Here is an 18545-nt window from a genome sequence, read left to right on the forward strand (position 1 = left end):
CCGCTTTCCGCCATCACTCGCTGCTGTATTTTGGTAAAGTGGGAAGAAAACCTTTTCCATTGTAACGAAGAAAGAAGTGTTATGTGTACACATGATATGAAAAACGTTGGCACTTTTTTTTTTAATAAGATATCTAGGTTTCCCTGGGTAAAGCAAACAACACAAATTGGCCTGACATCCCAGGGTGAACATTGTGTCTGGATCTTTGTCATGCAAAGGGTTAATGATCAGTGTCATTGAATGTGAAATGATATATATATATATATGTATACATACAGTACATGGCGTGCCTCTTTGTATGTAACCTGTAGTCAGAGTCCTCATAAATGGCCATCCTCACGCCTCCTTCGGAGTAAGCTGGCTTGCGTGGATGCCCATGGACTCCAGTTTACCCTGTTGTGGTTTAACCCCTTCGTGACAAAGGCTGATTTTACTTTTTGTACCCTTCGTGACAATGGCCGTTTTAACATTTCTGCGCTGCTCGTGTTTAGCTGTAATTTTCTTCTTTCCCGTTTACTGAACCCACACACATTAGATATTGTTTTTTTCAGGACAAGAAGGGCTTTCTTTAGATGACATTGTTTTGATTGTATCATATTATTTACTATTAAAAAAAGTATAAAATATAGTGAAAAATTTAGAAAAAAATGACTGTTTCTAACTTTTAGTTGAAAAATCTTTTACTCATCTATAAAAGGTAATAAAAAAACCTGCTAAATAGATTCTACTATTTGTCCTGAGTTTAGAAATACCCAATGTTTTTATGTTTTTTTGTTTTTTTCTGCACGTTGTGGAGCAATAAGTACAGGTAGCGTTTTGCTATTTCAAAGCCATTTTTTCCAAATCTGGTAATTCTTCCCCCCATGTGCCATTTCGGGTATCTTTGAAGCCGGCCAATGCAATTTACCCCATCAAATCATATATTTTTGAAAACTAGACAGCCCAGGGTATTCCAAATGCTGGTATTTTAACCCTTTCCAAGCACTTATTCTACCATCAGCCTTTGTCAAACTTTATGGTAGTAATTTTTTTGCATTTGTTTTTACACACACATTTTACTTTAGGTATAAATAAACAGGTTCTGGTATATGTCACTATCAAAAAACACCCCAATATGTGTTTAGCAACATCTCCTGAGTACAGCGATACCTCACATGAATGATTTTGCCTGGCTGTTTGGGGGCAAAAGGGCCACATTTGGGGCATGCACATTTTTCAATGTTGCACTTTGGCGTATTGGGGGATCCACTGCCCATGCCCTATTTGGTACATCTTTGAGCCGGGCCATTTCAGTGTGCCCAATAAAGCTATATATTTTTGAAAACTAGACACCCCAGGGTATTTCAAATGCTAGTATTTTAACTCTTTCCATGCACCATATCTACCACCAGTCTTTGTCAAACTTTGTGATAGTCATTTTTTTCCATTTGTTTTGTCACACACATTTTACTTCAGGTATGAATTAAAAAGTTCTCGTATATGTCACTATCACAAAACACCCCAATATGTGTTCAGCAACATCTCCTGAGCGCAGTGATACCCCACATGAATGATTTTGCCTGGCTGTTCGGGGGCAAAAGAGCCACATTTGGGGCATGCACATTTTTCAATGTTGAACTTTGGCATTTGGGGATCCACTGCCCGTGCCCTATTTGGTACATCTTTGAGCCGGGCCATTTCAGTATGCCCAACAAAACCATATATTTTTGAAAACTAGACACCCCAGGGTATTTTAAATGCTGGTATTTTAACTCTTTGCATGCACACATTTTACCACCAGCATTTTTTCAAAGTTTGCAGTAGTATTTTTGTGTGTGTATTTTTCCCACACACACCTACTTTATGTATGAATTTACAGCTCCTGGTATATGCCGCTGTCACACGACACCCCAATATGTGTTCAGCAACATCTCCTGAGTACAGTGATACCCCACATGCATGGGTTTGTCATTTTTGGGGGGAACTAAAAGGCCACATTTGGTACGTGTGCATTTTTCTAATTGGAAATTAGATGTGTGGCCATCCTTCCCCCCCGTGTTAATTGGGACCTTGTTGAACCCGGCCAATTCAATTTACCCCATCAAATCATACATTTTTTAAAAGTAGACACCCCATGGGCATTTAATATGCCAGTATTTTAACTCTTTCCATGCGAGAATTGTTTTAAGCTAATGTGCTAATTTTAGGACTTGCTCACAAAAATATTTTTTAGATATATATATTTTTTTTTTGCCTTTTTTTTAAATTTTTTTAACATTTTTTTTCAACTTGAAGGTTCCCCTGATAGTGAAATCAGTGGGAAATTATTTTTACATTTTACTGTTTTTTTACTATTTTTTTTCTAATTATTAATTTTATTTTATTTTTAATTTATTTTTTCTAATCACACTGTGATTAGAAAGCTGAGCTCCATTGACTTGCATAGTTGAATGCAGTACCTATATTCAACCTGCAAGTGGAGCCAGAGTTCTCTAGAGGGTCTGGAGACCGTCTAGCGAACTTTTTAGACTTTATTGTTTCTTTATTGAATTTTCCCGGACCGCCGCCATCTTGCGGATGGCGAAGATCACCAGCAGCTGCGGCTGTGACCGCTCTCCGGAGCGGTCACAGCCCATCCAAAGGTAAGTGTTTGGTGTCGCTGGACGCTTTTAAAACGGGCGTCCGCCGCCATACAAAGTATGGCGGATGTTGACGCCCCGGGGAGGGGCCAGAGATGGCCCCTTTGTGCCGATAATGGCGTTGCTGAATGCCTCGAGGTCGAGGCATTACAGCAACGCCGTTTCGGTGCAGAAAGCGAAAATAGATCGCTTTCTGCACCCGTTTAATCCTGGCACGTCATTTGTCGTTATCGACATGAATTTCCGTGACGTGCCCGGACCGGCAATTGTCATCAAGGGGTTAAACTAGCACAAATGTACAATATTTTGTCTACATTGTGATTATGCTGTTAAATATACTTTTCAATATACCCTTTATATGCTAAATTAATTTGTTTAAATTTAAGTAATCTGGGTCATCCTAAGCAAGTATCGGGTTTATTTTACTGTTGTGTCGCTGTCAGTCTTTGGCAGGGGAACTCCTTCCTAAATTATTGTGTACACATAGTTGTAACTGCGTAATCGGGGTTTGAGCAGCGTTGCGTAATGCTTGCGCAGTAGGAAGTTGTCGCGTAAGCAAGCGGTTACTGTAAGTGTAGGTCTGGCTTTATAGATCCAATGAAATTCAAATTCTGTAAATGTTTTTTTGACAAAATTTCCCAGGATCCTAGTCATGCCAAAAATAGATCTGTAAAGAATAAGGGGCGAAATAATAGAATAAATGGTTCATCGTATGTACAAGTTTTTGTAAGGGTTTTGTGCCAAAAATGTGACCGTATTAGCCATCATACCCACGGTGCCAGTATAACCAAGACAAATATGTACATGTGTGTATCATGTGGTTGTGGTAATTGTATAAACCACAACATACCTTGCATAGGTTTGGGGGAGGTTTGACATGACTTCTCCAGAGATGTCAACCTGCTTGGAGTTTTCCCAAAGAAGCCAAACTTTTGGATACTATGGGGTTAGATAAAGATTCAAAAAGTGATTCCGGTGCAAGTCTGGCTGAATGAGTCCATTCCTATGGTGGTAAGGGACTAAGAGAAATGCGTATCTGTGAATAGCCACAAACTTTCCCCTGGAAAAACTTCTCAAATTGCACAATGATCCTAAAGCAGTTTGCGTAACTGGAAAAAGTGGAGATGTATGGATCAATAAGGAGTTTGATCTTTCCGGAACACATTTTAATCTGTCATATCTGTTAAGCCAGATGGCCTTTAAACTTCTTCAGCGTTTCCGTGCTTCAACAATGAAGGAGCCAAGGGGACCTGGGCCTCCCGAAGAGCCCCCGGAGAGCGCAGAACTAGTGGATGACACTGAGGTATTATCTGTAAGACTAAGTGGAACCCTCAGCCTAAGTGAGGATAGTCTTGGCTCTGATGAGAGTGATGACACAGGTAAGTAGAATATAATGGCAAACATTCATACTTAGCACTTTAATAGTCACTTACTACAAGTCTACCTTATACCGATAGTTGGCATATTTATCCTTCTAAAATAAGGTAAATCCTACTGTAAGTAGGTGTTCAGAGGCATTAGTCTGCACACTGTCCTGAGCTCACCTTCCACGCATACTTACCTGTGTTTTAGGTCATCGATTTAAACATTTCCAAAGGTTAATGGAGTTTGAGATAGCCTGTCACAATGGATTTTGACCGGTTCTGGAGTATATCTTTAGTAATTGAAGGCAATTAAGGCCGTTTGTAATACAATGGTGACATTAAGGGATTTAATTTTATCTCAAGAAAAGGTGTAATTTGAATGGTTGGAGGAGATCTGTAAAGAATTATAGTAAAATACAAGCGCTTACATGAAATCTGCCATCAACATTGAGTCATGTATATTTTACCACTTGCGCTGTGATTATAGTAATTAACATACTATGTGGTGGTTTCACTTTAATGTAATTCGTTATTTAACATATTCGTTTCTAGAACATGATCTGTAAGTGATATGATGAGGTTAACTTGAATAAAGTACCTAGAAGTCTGTGGTATGCGATAAATTAAAGCTTGCTAGCAGAAGAGATGGCTTGTTCATTTTATACCATGACCCTTTTCAATGACTTTCACCTCAGAGACTAGAGCACTGAAAGAACGGCATCAACGCACCCTTTTAACACAGCAGCTAAGAGAGATGTGGGCAAACGCTCAGCAGCATCCTAAGCCTATCAGGCTAACGTTTGAAGTGACAGAGGCCAATGTAGTGCACGATGCCCATGCCAAATACGTGGTAAGTGGATCAGGGTTCAAACACACCCTTACAATCTTTGATGTTTCATCTAAGTGTTCTTTTGGCTGGTAATTGACTAACCCAGGAAGTCACATCACCAGTCATACTTGCCCCTTTCGACGCTTGGCTATCATAGATCCCTTTCATCTGATTAACCATCCAAGTCTCCTAGCAGACCAGTCTTCTTTATGCATACTTAAGCCTGCTCTTCTTATATTTATTGAATATTGAAATATTATTATTCAGTGGTTTTATCCTCAATATGATACCTTGTAAGTAGCTTAGTGGTTCAAATTGATGTCATACGGCTGACTGGAACTACTTTAATTTACCTATTTAGTCACAATCTATTAGTAATTGTGCTTGCAAACGTATATAAATATATATGTAATAAACCCTTATAGACCCAGTCTATTGTAATGTGCGCACAAACACACACATCAATCTTACAAAATGAATCATGTGTTCCCTCTTAGGTGTACACGATCTTCGTTCTGCTATCAGGAAAATATGATGCTTCCCCAGCTTGTATCTCCTGCCGTTATTCTGACCTAGAAAGGCTGAGACGGCGTCTCCGTACACACTACCCGGACGAAATGAGCGACGTCGCCTTTCCCCGCAAGCGTCTTCACCGGAACTTCACTGCAGAAACGATTGCTAAACGCAGTCGTGCTTTTGAACAGTTCCTTTGCCATGTGTCCTCAATTCCGGTCCTGCGTTGGTCCGGGCACTTCCTGGGATTCTTCTATCTACACGAGATGGAGAACGCACAACGGCTGACACGCACAGGTCTCTATAAATTAGCACTTCCATTATGGACAAACATCTGGCACCTGCAACAGAAGCTTTGTCCCTCCGGTCATTGTGCTCATAAGCTAGTAGTGTTAGCTGGACTGGTTGTTTGTCACCAAGAGATGGAAACGCTAGTAGAAGCACAAGTATACAGCGAGCAGGCAATAAGACTGTTGCAGGAGACAGTTGCCCCGAATTGTCCATGGTTAGTCCCTTTCCTGCATGCACATATCCAGCTATCATGGAGAGTAGGAAAAGATAAAAGAGATTCAGAAACTGCCCTGCAAAAGTTACAAGAGGCCGGACATCCTACAGAAAACGTAGCCAGTCTGAAAGAGATTCTTATTACAGAGACCATTAGTTGAAGCAGCCAAGTGAGTACCTGCTGGACTACAGTACTCGCCAGTCTTGGGAAAGAAGTTTACCTAATAGCTTCTCTGCTGTTCTTATAAGCACCCTGGGGTGTTGGGCTTTTTGCATGGTGGTGAAAGACTCTTACACAGTGAAGAAAAATCCGTTGTTGTAAATCATCAGATACGAATAAGATTTATTACTGTAAGCAAATTATATACAGATTAACCAGAATTTCAGTTCAGGTTTGCACAGGTTGTATGACCGTGACGGACATCAGATGTAGGTCCACAGCTATTTTTAAATCACAACTTGCTGTTGGGATTCTCCTCCTGCCTGACACGGAATACACCTTCTTGAGCACATGTGACTGCAAGAATCCCGTCTCTTCGCCACAATCGGCCATGCACCAGCCCACGGCAGTTCCCTGAGTGGGAGAAAAGGAGAAAAAAGTGTGACCATTACTTGAGAGAGAATACCTGCACTTTATATGCTTCAACATCAGTCCCAGAACCTGTGATTTTCTGCACAAATTGATTGTGCCCATCCATAGCACTGCAGACTTGCTATTTCGCCTGTCCAAGACAAGCATTGGCTCTCTTAATACTCTTTCTGGCTTGAGGACTAATTTGCTTTGGTTACTGGCATCTTATTGTCCAATACCTTACCTGCCCAGTGACTCTCGCATTCATACAGCATCCATTCATCTGCCCTGAATGGTGCATGGAACCACATGGAGTGGTCAAGTGATGCCATGAAGCGCATGCGGAGGTGCAGATGAGGAAGTAGCGCCGTACCCAGAAAAGAATAATCAGAGATATAGGCAGCTACGCAGCAGTGTAGTCTCATATCACCTGGTCCTAAAGAAGGAATTGAGGAGAAAAGGGAAATTATTCTAAACTCTACTACACTTTGTATATAAAATGATATACTTCACTACATAAAGTACTAACGAAGATATAATTAATCAAATTAAATCACAAGTTATAAATATTCAGTTGGCCTAGTGGGACAGTGCATTAATCTGTAGGTTGACAATAAACTAAGGGAATAAAACCAGTTAACTACACAATGGTTCTACAATATTACAATAACACATACACTTAATACTAGAGCATGAAAACATCCATTTTTATGTTTTAACTGTTTCAATAACTGTTTTACAGCCTTAACTATATTTTTATAATAAACTTAAAACTTCTTGCATCCTTACTTTTTTCCTGCACCATTTATAAAGCAAAACTTGAATGTATATTTTCTTTGTTAGCATCCAATTTTAAATTAACCCCTAAAGGACCGGGCTCATTTTTCGTTTTGTACCCTGTGGGACCGAGGCTGTTTTGACACTTTTGTGGTGCTTGTGTTCAGCTGTAATTTTCTCCTCACCCATTTAGTGTACCCACATAAGTTATATATTGGTTTTTTTCAGGACAAGATGGGCTTTCTTCAGATACCATTATTTTGATCGTATCATCTTATTTACTATAAAAAAAATAAAAAAAACATGGTGAAAAATTAAAAAAAAAACACATTTTATGACTTTTATTTGAAAAATCTTTTACTCACCTAAAAAAGCAAGTAAAAAAACTAGCTAAATAGATTCTACTACTTGTCCTGAGTTTAGAAATACCCAATGTTTTTATGTTTTTTTGCTGTTTTTTGTAAGTTATAGGGCAATAAGTACAAGCAGCGTTTTATGATTTCCAAATCTTTTTTAACAAATCTGGTCAGTCTGCCTCCATCTCCTCTTTGGAACATCTTTGAAGCCGGTTAACTCAATTTAACCCATTCAAACCATATATTTTTGAAAACTAGACACCCCAGGGTATTCCAAATGCTGTTATTTTAACCCTTTCCATGCACCAATTATACAACTACACTTTGTCAAACTTTGTAATAGTAATTTTTTTTATTTTTTTTTCCACACAAATTGTACTTTAGTTATAGATATACAGGTGCTGGTATATGTCACTGTCAAACAACACCCCAATATGTGTTCAGCAACATCTCCTGAGTACAGCGATACCCCACATGCATGGGTTTGTCAGATTGTTTGGCTGGTAAAAGGCTACTTTTGGGGCATGCGTAATTCAGGTGGTCATTTGGTCATTGTGCCTCCCTCTCCTCTTTGGAATATCTTTGAAGCCGGTTAACTCAATTTAACCCATTCAAACCATATATTTTTGAAAACTAGACACCCCAGGGTATTCCAAATGCTGTTATTTTAACCCTTTCCATGCACCAATTATAGAACTACACTTTGTCAAACTTTGTAATAGTAATTTTTTTTTTTTTTTTTTCACACAAATTGTACTTTAGTTATAGATATACAGGTCCTGGTATATGCCACTGTCAAACAACACGCCAATGTGTGTTCAGGAACATCTCCTGAGTGCAGTGATACCCGACATGCATGGGTTTGTCGGGTTGTTTCAGATTTAAAATGCCACATTTGGGAAGTGCGCTTTTTTTTCTCCATTTTGGTCAGTCTGTACCTATGCCCTATATTTGAGCTAGGCCACTCCAATTTACCCCATCAGCCATTTTTTTTATATATTAGACACCCCTTGGGTATTTGAAGTGCTTTTATTTTAACTCTTTGTTGAGATTTTTGAGAATTTTTAGCACTTGCTCAAAATAATAAACTTTATTTTTTAATTTTATTTTATTTTTTTAATACTTTTTTTATATTTTTTTTACACATTTTGCTGGTACTGGATGGTTCATCTAGTGACATCACTGCATAATTATTTTTAAATGTTAGCACATTTTTTTTTAATTTTTTTTTCCATTTTTTATTTATTTTTATTTTTTTTTAATATTTTACTAATCACATAGTGATTAGAAAGCTGGGCTCCATTGACTTGCATGGTTGAATGCAGTACCTGTATTCAACCAGCAAGTGGAGCCAGTTCTCTAGAGGGTCTGGAGACCCTCTAGCGAACTTTTTCGTCTTTATTGTTTTATTTCCCGGGCCGCCGCCATCTTGCTTGATGGCGAAGATCACCGGCAGCGGCGGCTGTGACCGCTCTCCGGAGCGGTCACAGCCCACCCAGAGGTAAGTGTTTGGTGTCGCTGGATGCCTCCTGATCGAGGCATGCCAGCGACACCATTTAAGTTTAGGAGGCGATCGTTGATCGCCTCCTAAACGCTTTTAAAACGGGCGTCCGCCGCCATACAATGTATGGCGGCTGTTGACGCCCCGGGGAGGGGCCAGACATGGCCCCCGATGCCGATCTCGGCCTTGCTGAATGCCTCGACATCGAGGCATTGCAGCAAGGCCGTTTAAGCGAAGAAAGTGATCCTTGATCACTTTCTAAGCTTATTTAATTTTTTGACGGTTCAGGACCGTCAAAGGTCATTTAGTGACCTTCTTGTTATGACGGTCCTGAACCGGCAAAGGTCGCGAAGGGGTTAAAGCAGCAAAATTACAATTCAGTTATGCATTTAGTTAGTTCAGTGGGGAAAAGTGAAAGTACAGCCCGAGAAAATATAAAGTAATGGCTGATGGAGAAGCTGATAACATTTTTAACAATCTTAATGATGGGAATATATGGCTACATATATATATATATTCAATTACATAAATGTATTTACTTTGAAATAACCATGGTTACGAAGCAGCTTATAGGAAAGTAAAGGGAATTTGTCTTTAGGTGAAATTGGAACTGAGATTTGGCATGACTGTCCTGCCCCAGTAATGGCAATAATTCCAGAATTTTACACCATGCATGAGGAATGACAGAAAGAGTTTTTGGTTTTGTTTTTTTAAATACCATACACTTCCAAAAATAATATTCTAAATACTTTGCAAAATCTCAGTAAACTCCCCTATACACTCTTACCAATTAATCCTCTGGCTCGCACCCAGAACATCTGGCGCGGTTCCTGAGGCATGCGGTGGAACATGTCTGGCGGGTTAATAGGTTTAATCTGGATGGGAACCTCTTGCGCAAGAATCTTGTTGAGACCTAGCCTGTGCTTCTCCACCAGGGAGGGATCCCTAAAAAAGGAGGATGAATAAATAAGTTAAATACGCCACAAAAAATATGTGGCGTATTTAACTGCCTGACCCATCTTGGGATGAGGAGATATATATATATATATATATATATATTATATATATACACACACATACACAACACGTGCAAACGGGCCAAAAACGATCTTTTGGGCAATAATTTTTGTTCCCTGTCCAATCAGCTTGGCTGAAAATTCTGCATTTTTAATTTGGGAACAAAATTTGTTGCCCGCTGCCCACATTCACTCTCTTCCACTCTTATCTTCGTTAACGCTCTTCGATAACCTGGTATCTTCTTTCTCCATCCGCATCTCCAGATAAAACCCGCCAACTTCCACCAAAATGGCGGCACTGCTGTGACGTCCTTCACGATCCCCCCCAATCGGGAAAGGGGACATCACGAAAGCACCAACTGAGGGCAATATGGCGGCGCAGTGATGTTTTGGTGGAAGTTGCCGAGTTGTCCGTGGAGATGCGGAAAAAGAAAAGACCAGAATAAGGATTAAAGATTGAAAACGGAATGGAGAAGATAGATGTAGAAGTAGCTGGCAGAGAAGGTAGGGAAGCATGAATGAACGTGGACCCACGAACTTCAGATGAAGATTCAGAGCTTTTTGCTTGGTTTTAGTAGAATTTGTGGGGTGTCTGGCCTCGTTTTGAGGGCTTCGTACAAATCGCCAAATTTACTAGAATTTTGTAAACTTGCAATCTGTACAAATCTGAATGCACAATCTAGTATATATCTAGTATATATGTAAAACCTTTGTCCAGCAGGAGACAAGACAGTACCACCTTCCCAGATGGATTGCGCAATGAAAGCAATATGTTATAATGCAGCTAATTACCGTAAATACTTTTGTATAAGCTCCTCTCGGGTCAGGAGATCCTCTGGAGGAGGCACAGATGGCATTGTAAACTGATGCTGCAGGGGGCTATCCTGGGAACATTGAAAGGAAGCTTGACATGTCAGGATCGGCATGCCATGCTGAATCGCCTTCACTGAACGCACGCTGAAACTGCGACCATCGCGTGTTCTATCCACTTGGTACAGCACTGGAACTTTGGGGTCGCCTACAGGAGGCCACAATCAAAAAGTTTCAAATGTATAAGGTGTTCATAAATCTTGTCAAAATACGTACACACAAAAGTAGCATCAGCTATATGGACCTGATGGGGGGTAGAAAGAGGACATTATATATACCCACAGTAAGCATTTTACATAGCGAAGCAAACCTTGTGGTGTGGGGTAGTTATTGACTTGTATCACTTAACTGCTTTAAGAAAACTGTTAACCCTTTGCATGGTTATAGTGCCCATCAATGTGCATATATCTGAAAAAAAACAATCATTCTAAAAATGCATTTGTTGCGTGCATACGTTCATACAATGCAAAGGTCTAAGCTTTAATATGTATGCTGTCTGATGCAGGCATATGTCTGTTTCTAGCCTGACATTTCTACAACGCACTCAACCCGCTCTGCATTTTTTTTTTTACTCTCTAAAAGGGTATTTTATTGCAGGAACAAAAAGTTACTTAAGCCCCCCATCAACCATGACGTACTTGAATCATCAGAAAAACATTATTTGGACGGCTGGTAAATACCTATTTTGCCACAGGGCTACCCTATGCCTTTAGTGCAGGTATGATGGTCCAACCTTTAACCCCTTCAGGCCCGGGTTATTTTTTTATTTTTATTTTACCATGTTTGCGCAGTTTTTGTTATGTCTTTATTCAGCTTATTTTTCATCATTTAGTATGAAAAATATCTAAAAATGCGGAGACAATTAGAAAAAAAGGCAAAATTTTCAGTATAGGAATACCCCATATACATGGGTAGGGCATGTCTCTTTGGCACTGTGGGTTTAAAATTAGAACATGCGCATTACAGTTTTCAAACATGGAATTTTGACAGATCAGTTTGCTGGGTCCAGGTCCCAAATATGAGTTTAACCCTATAGTTTAAAAGGGTATCTTCCCTGAAAGCACAAAGCCCAAGGACCTCAGTCACCTTTTAGTGTAGTGAAAATATGGGTAAGCTGATAGCATAAGGGGTGACACTATGATCGTGCTGGTTGACAGTTATAGACTATAGGGTGGCCGTGCTGGTCTGCCCAGTCATCTGGGCATTTTTATTTTTTTTTTGCATGACACACCGGGTACTTTACAAAACCAATGAGCCCACTTCGGCATGATGTACCTGGTACGTCACTGGACCAGAATGGGTTAATTTAGGTTCATCAATGCATTTTCTTCCAATAGATTCTTCTTCCAATAAAAAATAGATTCCATCTAGTGAGTGGTTTACTACATATAAGACACGGATACTTTTCTAAATATGGTAAATAACATTTAGTCTTAATCAGAGGAGAAGTGTTAGAAGAGGCCATAGTCTAAAACTGGAGGGTCAGGGGTTTAGATGTAATGTAAGGAAGTTTTATTTTACTGGGAGGGTAGCGGATACATTGAATAGCCTCATATCAGAATTGGAAGAGGCTAATACAGTGAGGGAATTTAAATACACATGTGATGGGCTAACATTATCCTGGATCTAAGACATGGCTAAGGACTGATTCAGGTCTAAGCCTCTACATCAGGAAAAGCGGGCAGATTAGACGAGCTGAATGGTTCTTATCTGCTGTCAAATCCTATATTTCTTTTCTGTGCAATCCCCATCCAGCTTTTTCATGTTCATGGGCAATTAAGGTACCCTAACCTAGTATGTATATTTTGTTAACACAAGATCTGTGTTATTTTTCAAGGTCATCAGTTTTAGGAATAAGCACACACAGTGGTTTCAGCCACAGTAGCACGCATGCGCAAGACTATAAAGCTACAGGATGTTTATATTTGTTACCTGCTCGGACAAAGTAGCAATGCAAGGAATGGACATGCACATCTTCATCCACAGAACTAGCCGCTGCCACCAACGCCTGACCCACAATCTGACCGCCAAACAACCTCTGTGTGGCGGGGACCCAGTGGTGAGAGCCCCTGCGTGGGAGAAAAGAATTACTCAAATGACAGCTGCCACGGTCTTTGAACCTGTGGATTGCGCAGCGCTAGCAGCAATCTGTAGTGAAGTTCCATAATCACGTGTGCCAGTTATACCGTTTGTGCCCAACATTTACCACGCACAAGAATATGAATTTCTAAATCATCAATAAGTGAATACAAACAAATAATTAGACCTTTATAACATTGAAATGATCATTAACTCATCTGAGTGATAACCCTTGGTTTATTTACTCCATTGCCTTCTTCTATATACATTCCCTATAGGTAACACTACCCCTCTTGAGATGCCAAGGCTCACCATGAATCGCAAACGCCTATTCACTCTCGCACAGTCACTGTCATAAACTGTCAAACACTCATCTCCGCTTCCCTGTTTCTTTTCTGTACACGAAGACCGCCTCTCGCCGTTACCTGAAGAGATCCTTGTCCAACTGCTCTAAATTTAGAACACTGGTGACAAGCACACTTCTCAGATCGGGGTTATTAGCTTCTTCTGGCTCCGGCAAATCGTCCGGTTGCAGGGAAGCTGCCATGTTTCTATCACGTGACTTTTAGACCCTCACGTGACTCTTGGACTCTAGCTCCAGAGCGAAGGGCTGTGTGTACGTTCGACGCACGAAGTCCGTAGGTGATGTAACGTCTTCCGCTCAAACTGTGAATGGTTGGTCTCTTCGCGATCGTTTCTTTCGACCTTTGCCATTGGAGAGTCTCCGACTGGACGTTAACTTTCTCAGCGTGTTCTCGTCACGTGATAAGAAATCGGTGCGACGAATGGTGGATATCGGCCCAACCCACTCCTTTTTTACATTAATGTGTTTTAATATTGATGGGCGTAGCTCACCCGGGAATTATATAAATACGGCGTGTCCAAAGAACCTATTAAAGGGTAGGATTTTCGTATTTTGTATTTATTTGTTTATTTATTGTGGCTTCACACAGTAATAGGGATTGCCCATTGGAAGCATATGTCCACGTAATCATGAGTTAAACCACAGTATAGGTGTTTAACCAGATGAAATATACAATCAAGGGCATCAAAAGTCCATGCGGCGGGGGTGTATTCATTAAAACCGGAAGTGGGCCTAGAGCCGGAACACAACAAAGAACTTGTTTGCGTTGTGGCAATATCTGCACTTGAAACCGGTACCGCTAAGCAGTCGGTCATTTTGACAAGCGATAATGAACACCTGAGCGTACGGCGAATGCTTCTGTGAAAGCCACTCGGTGTTTATTGTCCCATTTGGCATCACAGGTACGTTTACTAAGCTAAACCTGCGGCAACAATGCAGCTGGGCAGCTGCTTCGTCAACTACGAGGACTTCGAGGAGTGTTTTAATGAATACAGAGAAGAGACCAAGACCAGCTACAGCATGAAGAACACTGTGTCTGTACGATGCCACAACCGGAGCCATCACGCTGACATACGACAAGATGTCATGTAAGCGGTTTTATTATCATGTATAACACACACACACACACACACACACACACACACACACACACACACACACACACACAAAGCTTACATATGATGGTGAAAGGCAAGGGTTCTGTCAACCAACTAAGCAGTCCAAGCCACTGGGCTGGTTCAGTAGTTGCTATGGTAACGCCACTTTTACAACTTCACTCTAGCCATTTATTTTAGATTAGGACCACTAGATCATTACCAGCCTCTGCATGGAAAGGCTGCAGGATGCAATGCATCAACCCCAGAGGTCAGTGGGTTAAAGAGCATCTAATGCTAGTATTTCTTAGTACATTGTGCCAAGTGAATCCAGGTAATGCTGTTTACTAATTAAAACAAGTGATGTGCTATGGAATGGCTGCACCTATATTCTAACTTATTTTTCTTGGGATCCGCTTTAATTCCTTGTATATTCATGGTGACTTAATGTTTGGTTCAGACTCTGTTGGGTCTATTCACTTAAGCCAGGGAATTGCGTGTCAACTTCTTGACTCCACTATACATCATTAACAGCCAACTAAGTGAACAAAAAAAAACTTAACAGTTCTGTATAATGTATAGTTTAATAAGTAAGGTTTCTTCAAAGTATCGTAATGCATTAAATTATGTGTTATAGAAGCTCTGCTTGGTCCTTCGGAATTAATAGTTGAGGGAGGGAGAGTTAAAACCACAACTCATGTGCCCCTCTCTGTCTCAAATGCAACTAACTGGGAAAAAAGTATAAGCAATAGTTTTGATATACAGCTGTAATAACGCTAAGCTGTGGACAGATCCCATATAGTAATTTTCACTTAACACAACACCTCCCCAAGCAGTGTCCCTATTTTATGGAACTTGGAATGCTTGATGTGTATCAGTGTTTGTCAGATGTAAGAATCACAATACGTTTATAAGCATAGGGATGTGTTGCTAAAACGTGTAAATGCATTATTCGTAAAAATGCTTCCATAACTACTTAAAGGGGCAGTATTATGCTCCGCCAAACAAGAATACATATTGAAATGAAATCTGTAGTAATACAATTTATGTAATGCATTCTGATTAATCCCTCTTTGCATTTAGGTTCGTATGGTGGCTGATATCCCTTTTAATAGCCGTCACTTAGTCTCTTGGTAAAAAAGAGGAGGAAGATGATTTTACAAATTATGAGGTAGCGCTGAACAGCCAGCAACCTCCTGTCTTTATAATGAAAATCAAGAGATTACAAGTTGGGGTCAGATAGTGTTTTATACCATGTTGTCACTGGGCTTTCCCAAGTGAACAGCACACCGAAAAGGAGACCTGTTCTTAGGTTTGGAAAAATGAAGCATCATGGGGAATAAATAACATAACTTTCGGTTATGCATTTAAAAAAAACCAAACAAGCAAAACAGATATACTCCTATTTTAAAACAGCAGTAAATTAATTCTGATCTTATTAAGCTGTTAGGATGCCTTTAACTGGAAATTCAGTTTGGGTTTTTTTTTGATGGACTGAGATGCAAATATGCATTGATGTTGATTACGGTAAGCTTATATTTAATTTGGTTTTCTCTTTCTGTTTTACAGTTTCACCCATGTAAAGTTTTGCTGTTCTCAGCTGAATGGACACAGGCGTAAAAAGAAGACTCAGGAGAATACCTGCCCAGCATACTTCATTCTACAGTATGATGAAAAGCTTGATCGATTGGTTGTGAAGGAAGAAAATAACGTACATATTCATACTGTGGCTGTGAAGGAAGAAAGTAGTGTACATCTTCATACTGGAGATAAAAAGCAACATCCCTCTTTATCGATCCTTCCTACTGAAAAGTTACATAATGGGTCTATGCTTTCAGAATCTTCATTAAAAAAGACGTGTGCTGTACCAGCGACCGACAAACTTGTTGTTGATGATCAATCGTGCTGTGTGAAAAGTATGGTACCTTCACAAGAAGTGACTACCTCAAAGACCAGTGTTAGTGGTCCTGCTCCCTGTGAAGAGGCTACCACTTCTAAGACCTTTCTTGAAGAAATCTCTGGAGATGCTGTCACCCAGTTAGCAAACCTAATGCAAAACTTTATCTCAAAAGATATAGGAGCCAAAGCCACAGTTGACATTAGGAACCATCACGAACTTGAACTGTTGAGCTTCCAAACCAGTAAAATGTCTGATATGTTTGTAAAGTTTCCAGAGTGTCTTATATTACACAGAGTGCACAGAAAACGAGGGTATGTCTTATATACTTTTTTGGTGGAGAGTAAAGAACGAGTGGGGAAAATTGTTCATTTTTCCTTTGTTAAGCAGGATAATGCTAACAATATATCCAGAATGTTGTCTATCTTCCAGTACTTCAATCCTGATTGGACCAAGGTTAAGATTATTTTTACTGATGTAAACTTTGCACATGACTCGGTCATTAAGGAAGCGTTCCCTTCTGCTCAAATGCTGCTGTCTATGTACCATACAGTTAGTTTTATTCAGAAAAAAACTAAGGCAAAGTGTGTCAGTAAGCTATGGCTCAAAAAACTCATAGATGATGCAATCTTCAGCACATCTCCTGCTAACCTGTCCTGTCTGTCAGAAAAACTTCGGCATATAATGGACAAGGAGCTGTATGATTATTTGTGTAAAAACTGGTTTTCTTGTGAGTTGTTGTGGTACATGCATGTAAAGAAAGGCCTGCATTCTTGCAGGACCTACATGGATAGTCTGCAGTCGGCGACTAGTCAGATATCTAATTTATTTGCAAAGCAGAGTTCCATGATATCTGTTATCCAGCAATTTGTGGAATACGCTGACTGCTTCAACAGCAAAGGCTTGGAGAGTCAGAGTAATGGCTCGTTACGCTCCTCCAAACCAAATACAAAGCCCACAAAAAGAGTAAACAATGTAAAACCCCAACTAAAACCTTGTAAGCAACCCATGGCTATTCCTTCTCTTGTGATTTTTCACAATCCATTGATCATGAAAGACAGCATATCTGAAGCGAACCAGAAGCATATCACCACAGACTCTATTGCACAGCCTGACAAGAAAAACATGCCGAACCAAACTGTAATCCCTGTGAGCTATTGTACGTATAGCCCACAAATTACAGTATGTTGCACCAACAATCCAGATCCTGAAGTGGTTTCTATGAAGGACCAGAGTAAAGCAGATGCCATGTTAGAGTCTCTGCAGGAGCACTGCAGTGACCTTGGATTTCTCTTATGCTTGAAGGAATGGGAGACAGTACAGAGGTCTACGCATCTGATAAATACACAAGAAAGTTTCATTAGTGTCCAGCTTCTAGAGGAGCCACAGCTGGTGTCAGCTGATGGACAGTCGTGTACGTGCTACTTCAACAAAAGGTGCAAGTTACCATGTCGGCACATACTGAGCATTCTTTATGCAGAGAAAAGGCCAGTTGAGTCAGACATGGTAAGTCTTAGCTGGCAAAGGAAATCTGAGAAATCAAATTCAGAAGCATGGCACGGTGCCACTGAACCGGATATAACAGAGACGGAGCATGCTGTGAATCAAAGAGACTTTAAAATTAAGAGTCTGACCAAGGAGCTCTCTAACCTTCTTCTGCATTGTGAGGGATCAGAGCACTCCGTCAGATTCTCCACGTTGCAAATGATAGTAGACCTGTGGAATAAGGAATCTACCCCAGACAGGGGCAAATGTGATGATTCCAATGGTGAGCAAGTGCTGCCATATCAGTGGGTGAAGAAGGAGCAGTTAGAGGGTGATGAGAATTATGGCTGTCTTGAACTTTACAGCTCGGATGCTTACCCCGTTATGAGTTGACATTCATGCAAAATGTGTACCATGGTTTGGCACCTTTTTTACTGTACCACAAAAATATGTATATATATATATAGTGTCTGAAATGGACCAGCAGAATCAAATCCTTTATTTATTAACAAAAGTAAATTGTTTCACTTTAATGATAAATAAACTGTAAGCAATGTTCTCTCAGTTATATCTTGCAGATTTTTACCAAATTTTTGTGTACGATGTTTTACTTTAAATAAGAGATTTTTACTAGGTGGATGTGTATGTATAAATTATTCTCATTTAGACAGTGGACCTCGGTATAGAACAGGTTTGTTCTTGGTGTT

General features: G+C 40.1%; 3 protein-coding genes across 3 annotated transcripts; 2 read left to right on the plus strand and 1 right to left on the minus strand.

Moving 5' to 3' along the window:
• The first annotated feature begins 3810 nt into the window (after positions 1 to 3810).
• Positions 3811 to 5989, plus strand: LOC149281597 (sorting nexin-21-like). Its single transcript, XM_089499162.1, has 3 exons — positions 3811 to 3997; positions 4678 to 4832; positions 5309 to 5989. The coding sequence occupies exons 1-3, from the start codon at positions 3811 to 3813 to the stop codon at positions 5987 to 5989; spliced, it is 1023 nt and encodes a 340-aa protein (XP_089355288.1).
• Positions 5990 to 6280: 291 nt separating this feature from the next.
• LOC149281598 (acyl-coenzyme A thioesterase 8-like) lies at positions 6281 to 13545 on the minus strand. The gene is made up of 6 exons (XM_089499163.1): positions 13424 to 13545; positions 12852 to 12988; positions 10842 to 11067; positions 9821 to 9978; positions 6644 to 6835; positions 6281 to 6402 (listed from the first exon to the last, which is right to left on the minus strand). Exons 1-6 carry the CDS (start codon positions 13543 to 13545, stop codon positions 6281 to 6283), a joined length of 957 nt encoding a protein of 318 aa, XP_089355289.1.
• A 750-nt stretch (positions 13546 to 14295) lies between these two features.
• On the plus strand, positions 14296 to 18231 carry LOC149281599 (zinc finger SWIM domain-containing protein 3-like). The gene is made up of 2 exons (XM_089499164.1): positions 14296 to 14450; positions 16026 to 18231. Exons 1-2 carry the CDS (start codon positions 14296 to 14298, stop codon positions 18229 to 18231), a joined length of 2361 nt encoding a protein of 786 aa, XP_089355290.1.
• Positions 18232 to 18545: the final 314 nt, after the last annotated feature.

Source organism: Sceloporus occidentalis, unplaced genomic scaffold, assembly GCF_023333645.1.
Source record: "Sceloporus occidentalis isolate IW3139 unplaced genomic scaffold, rSceOcc1.0.p SCAF_130, whole genome shotgun sequence".
Lineage (NCBI taxonomy): Eukaryota > Metazoa > Chordata > Lepidosauria > Squamata > Phrynosomatidae > Sceloporus > Sceloporus occidentalis.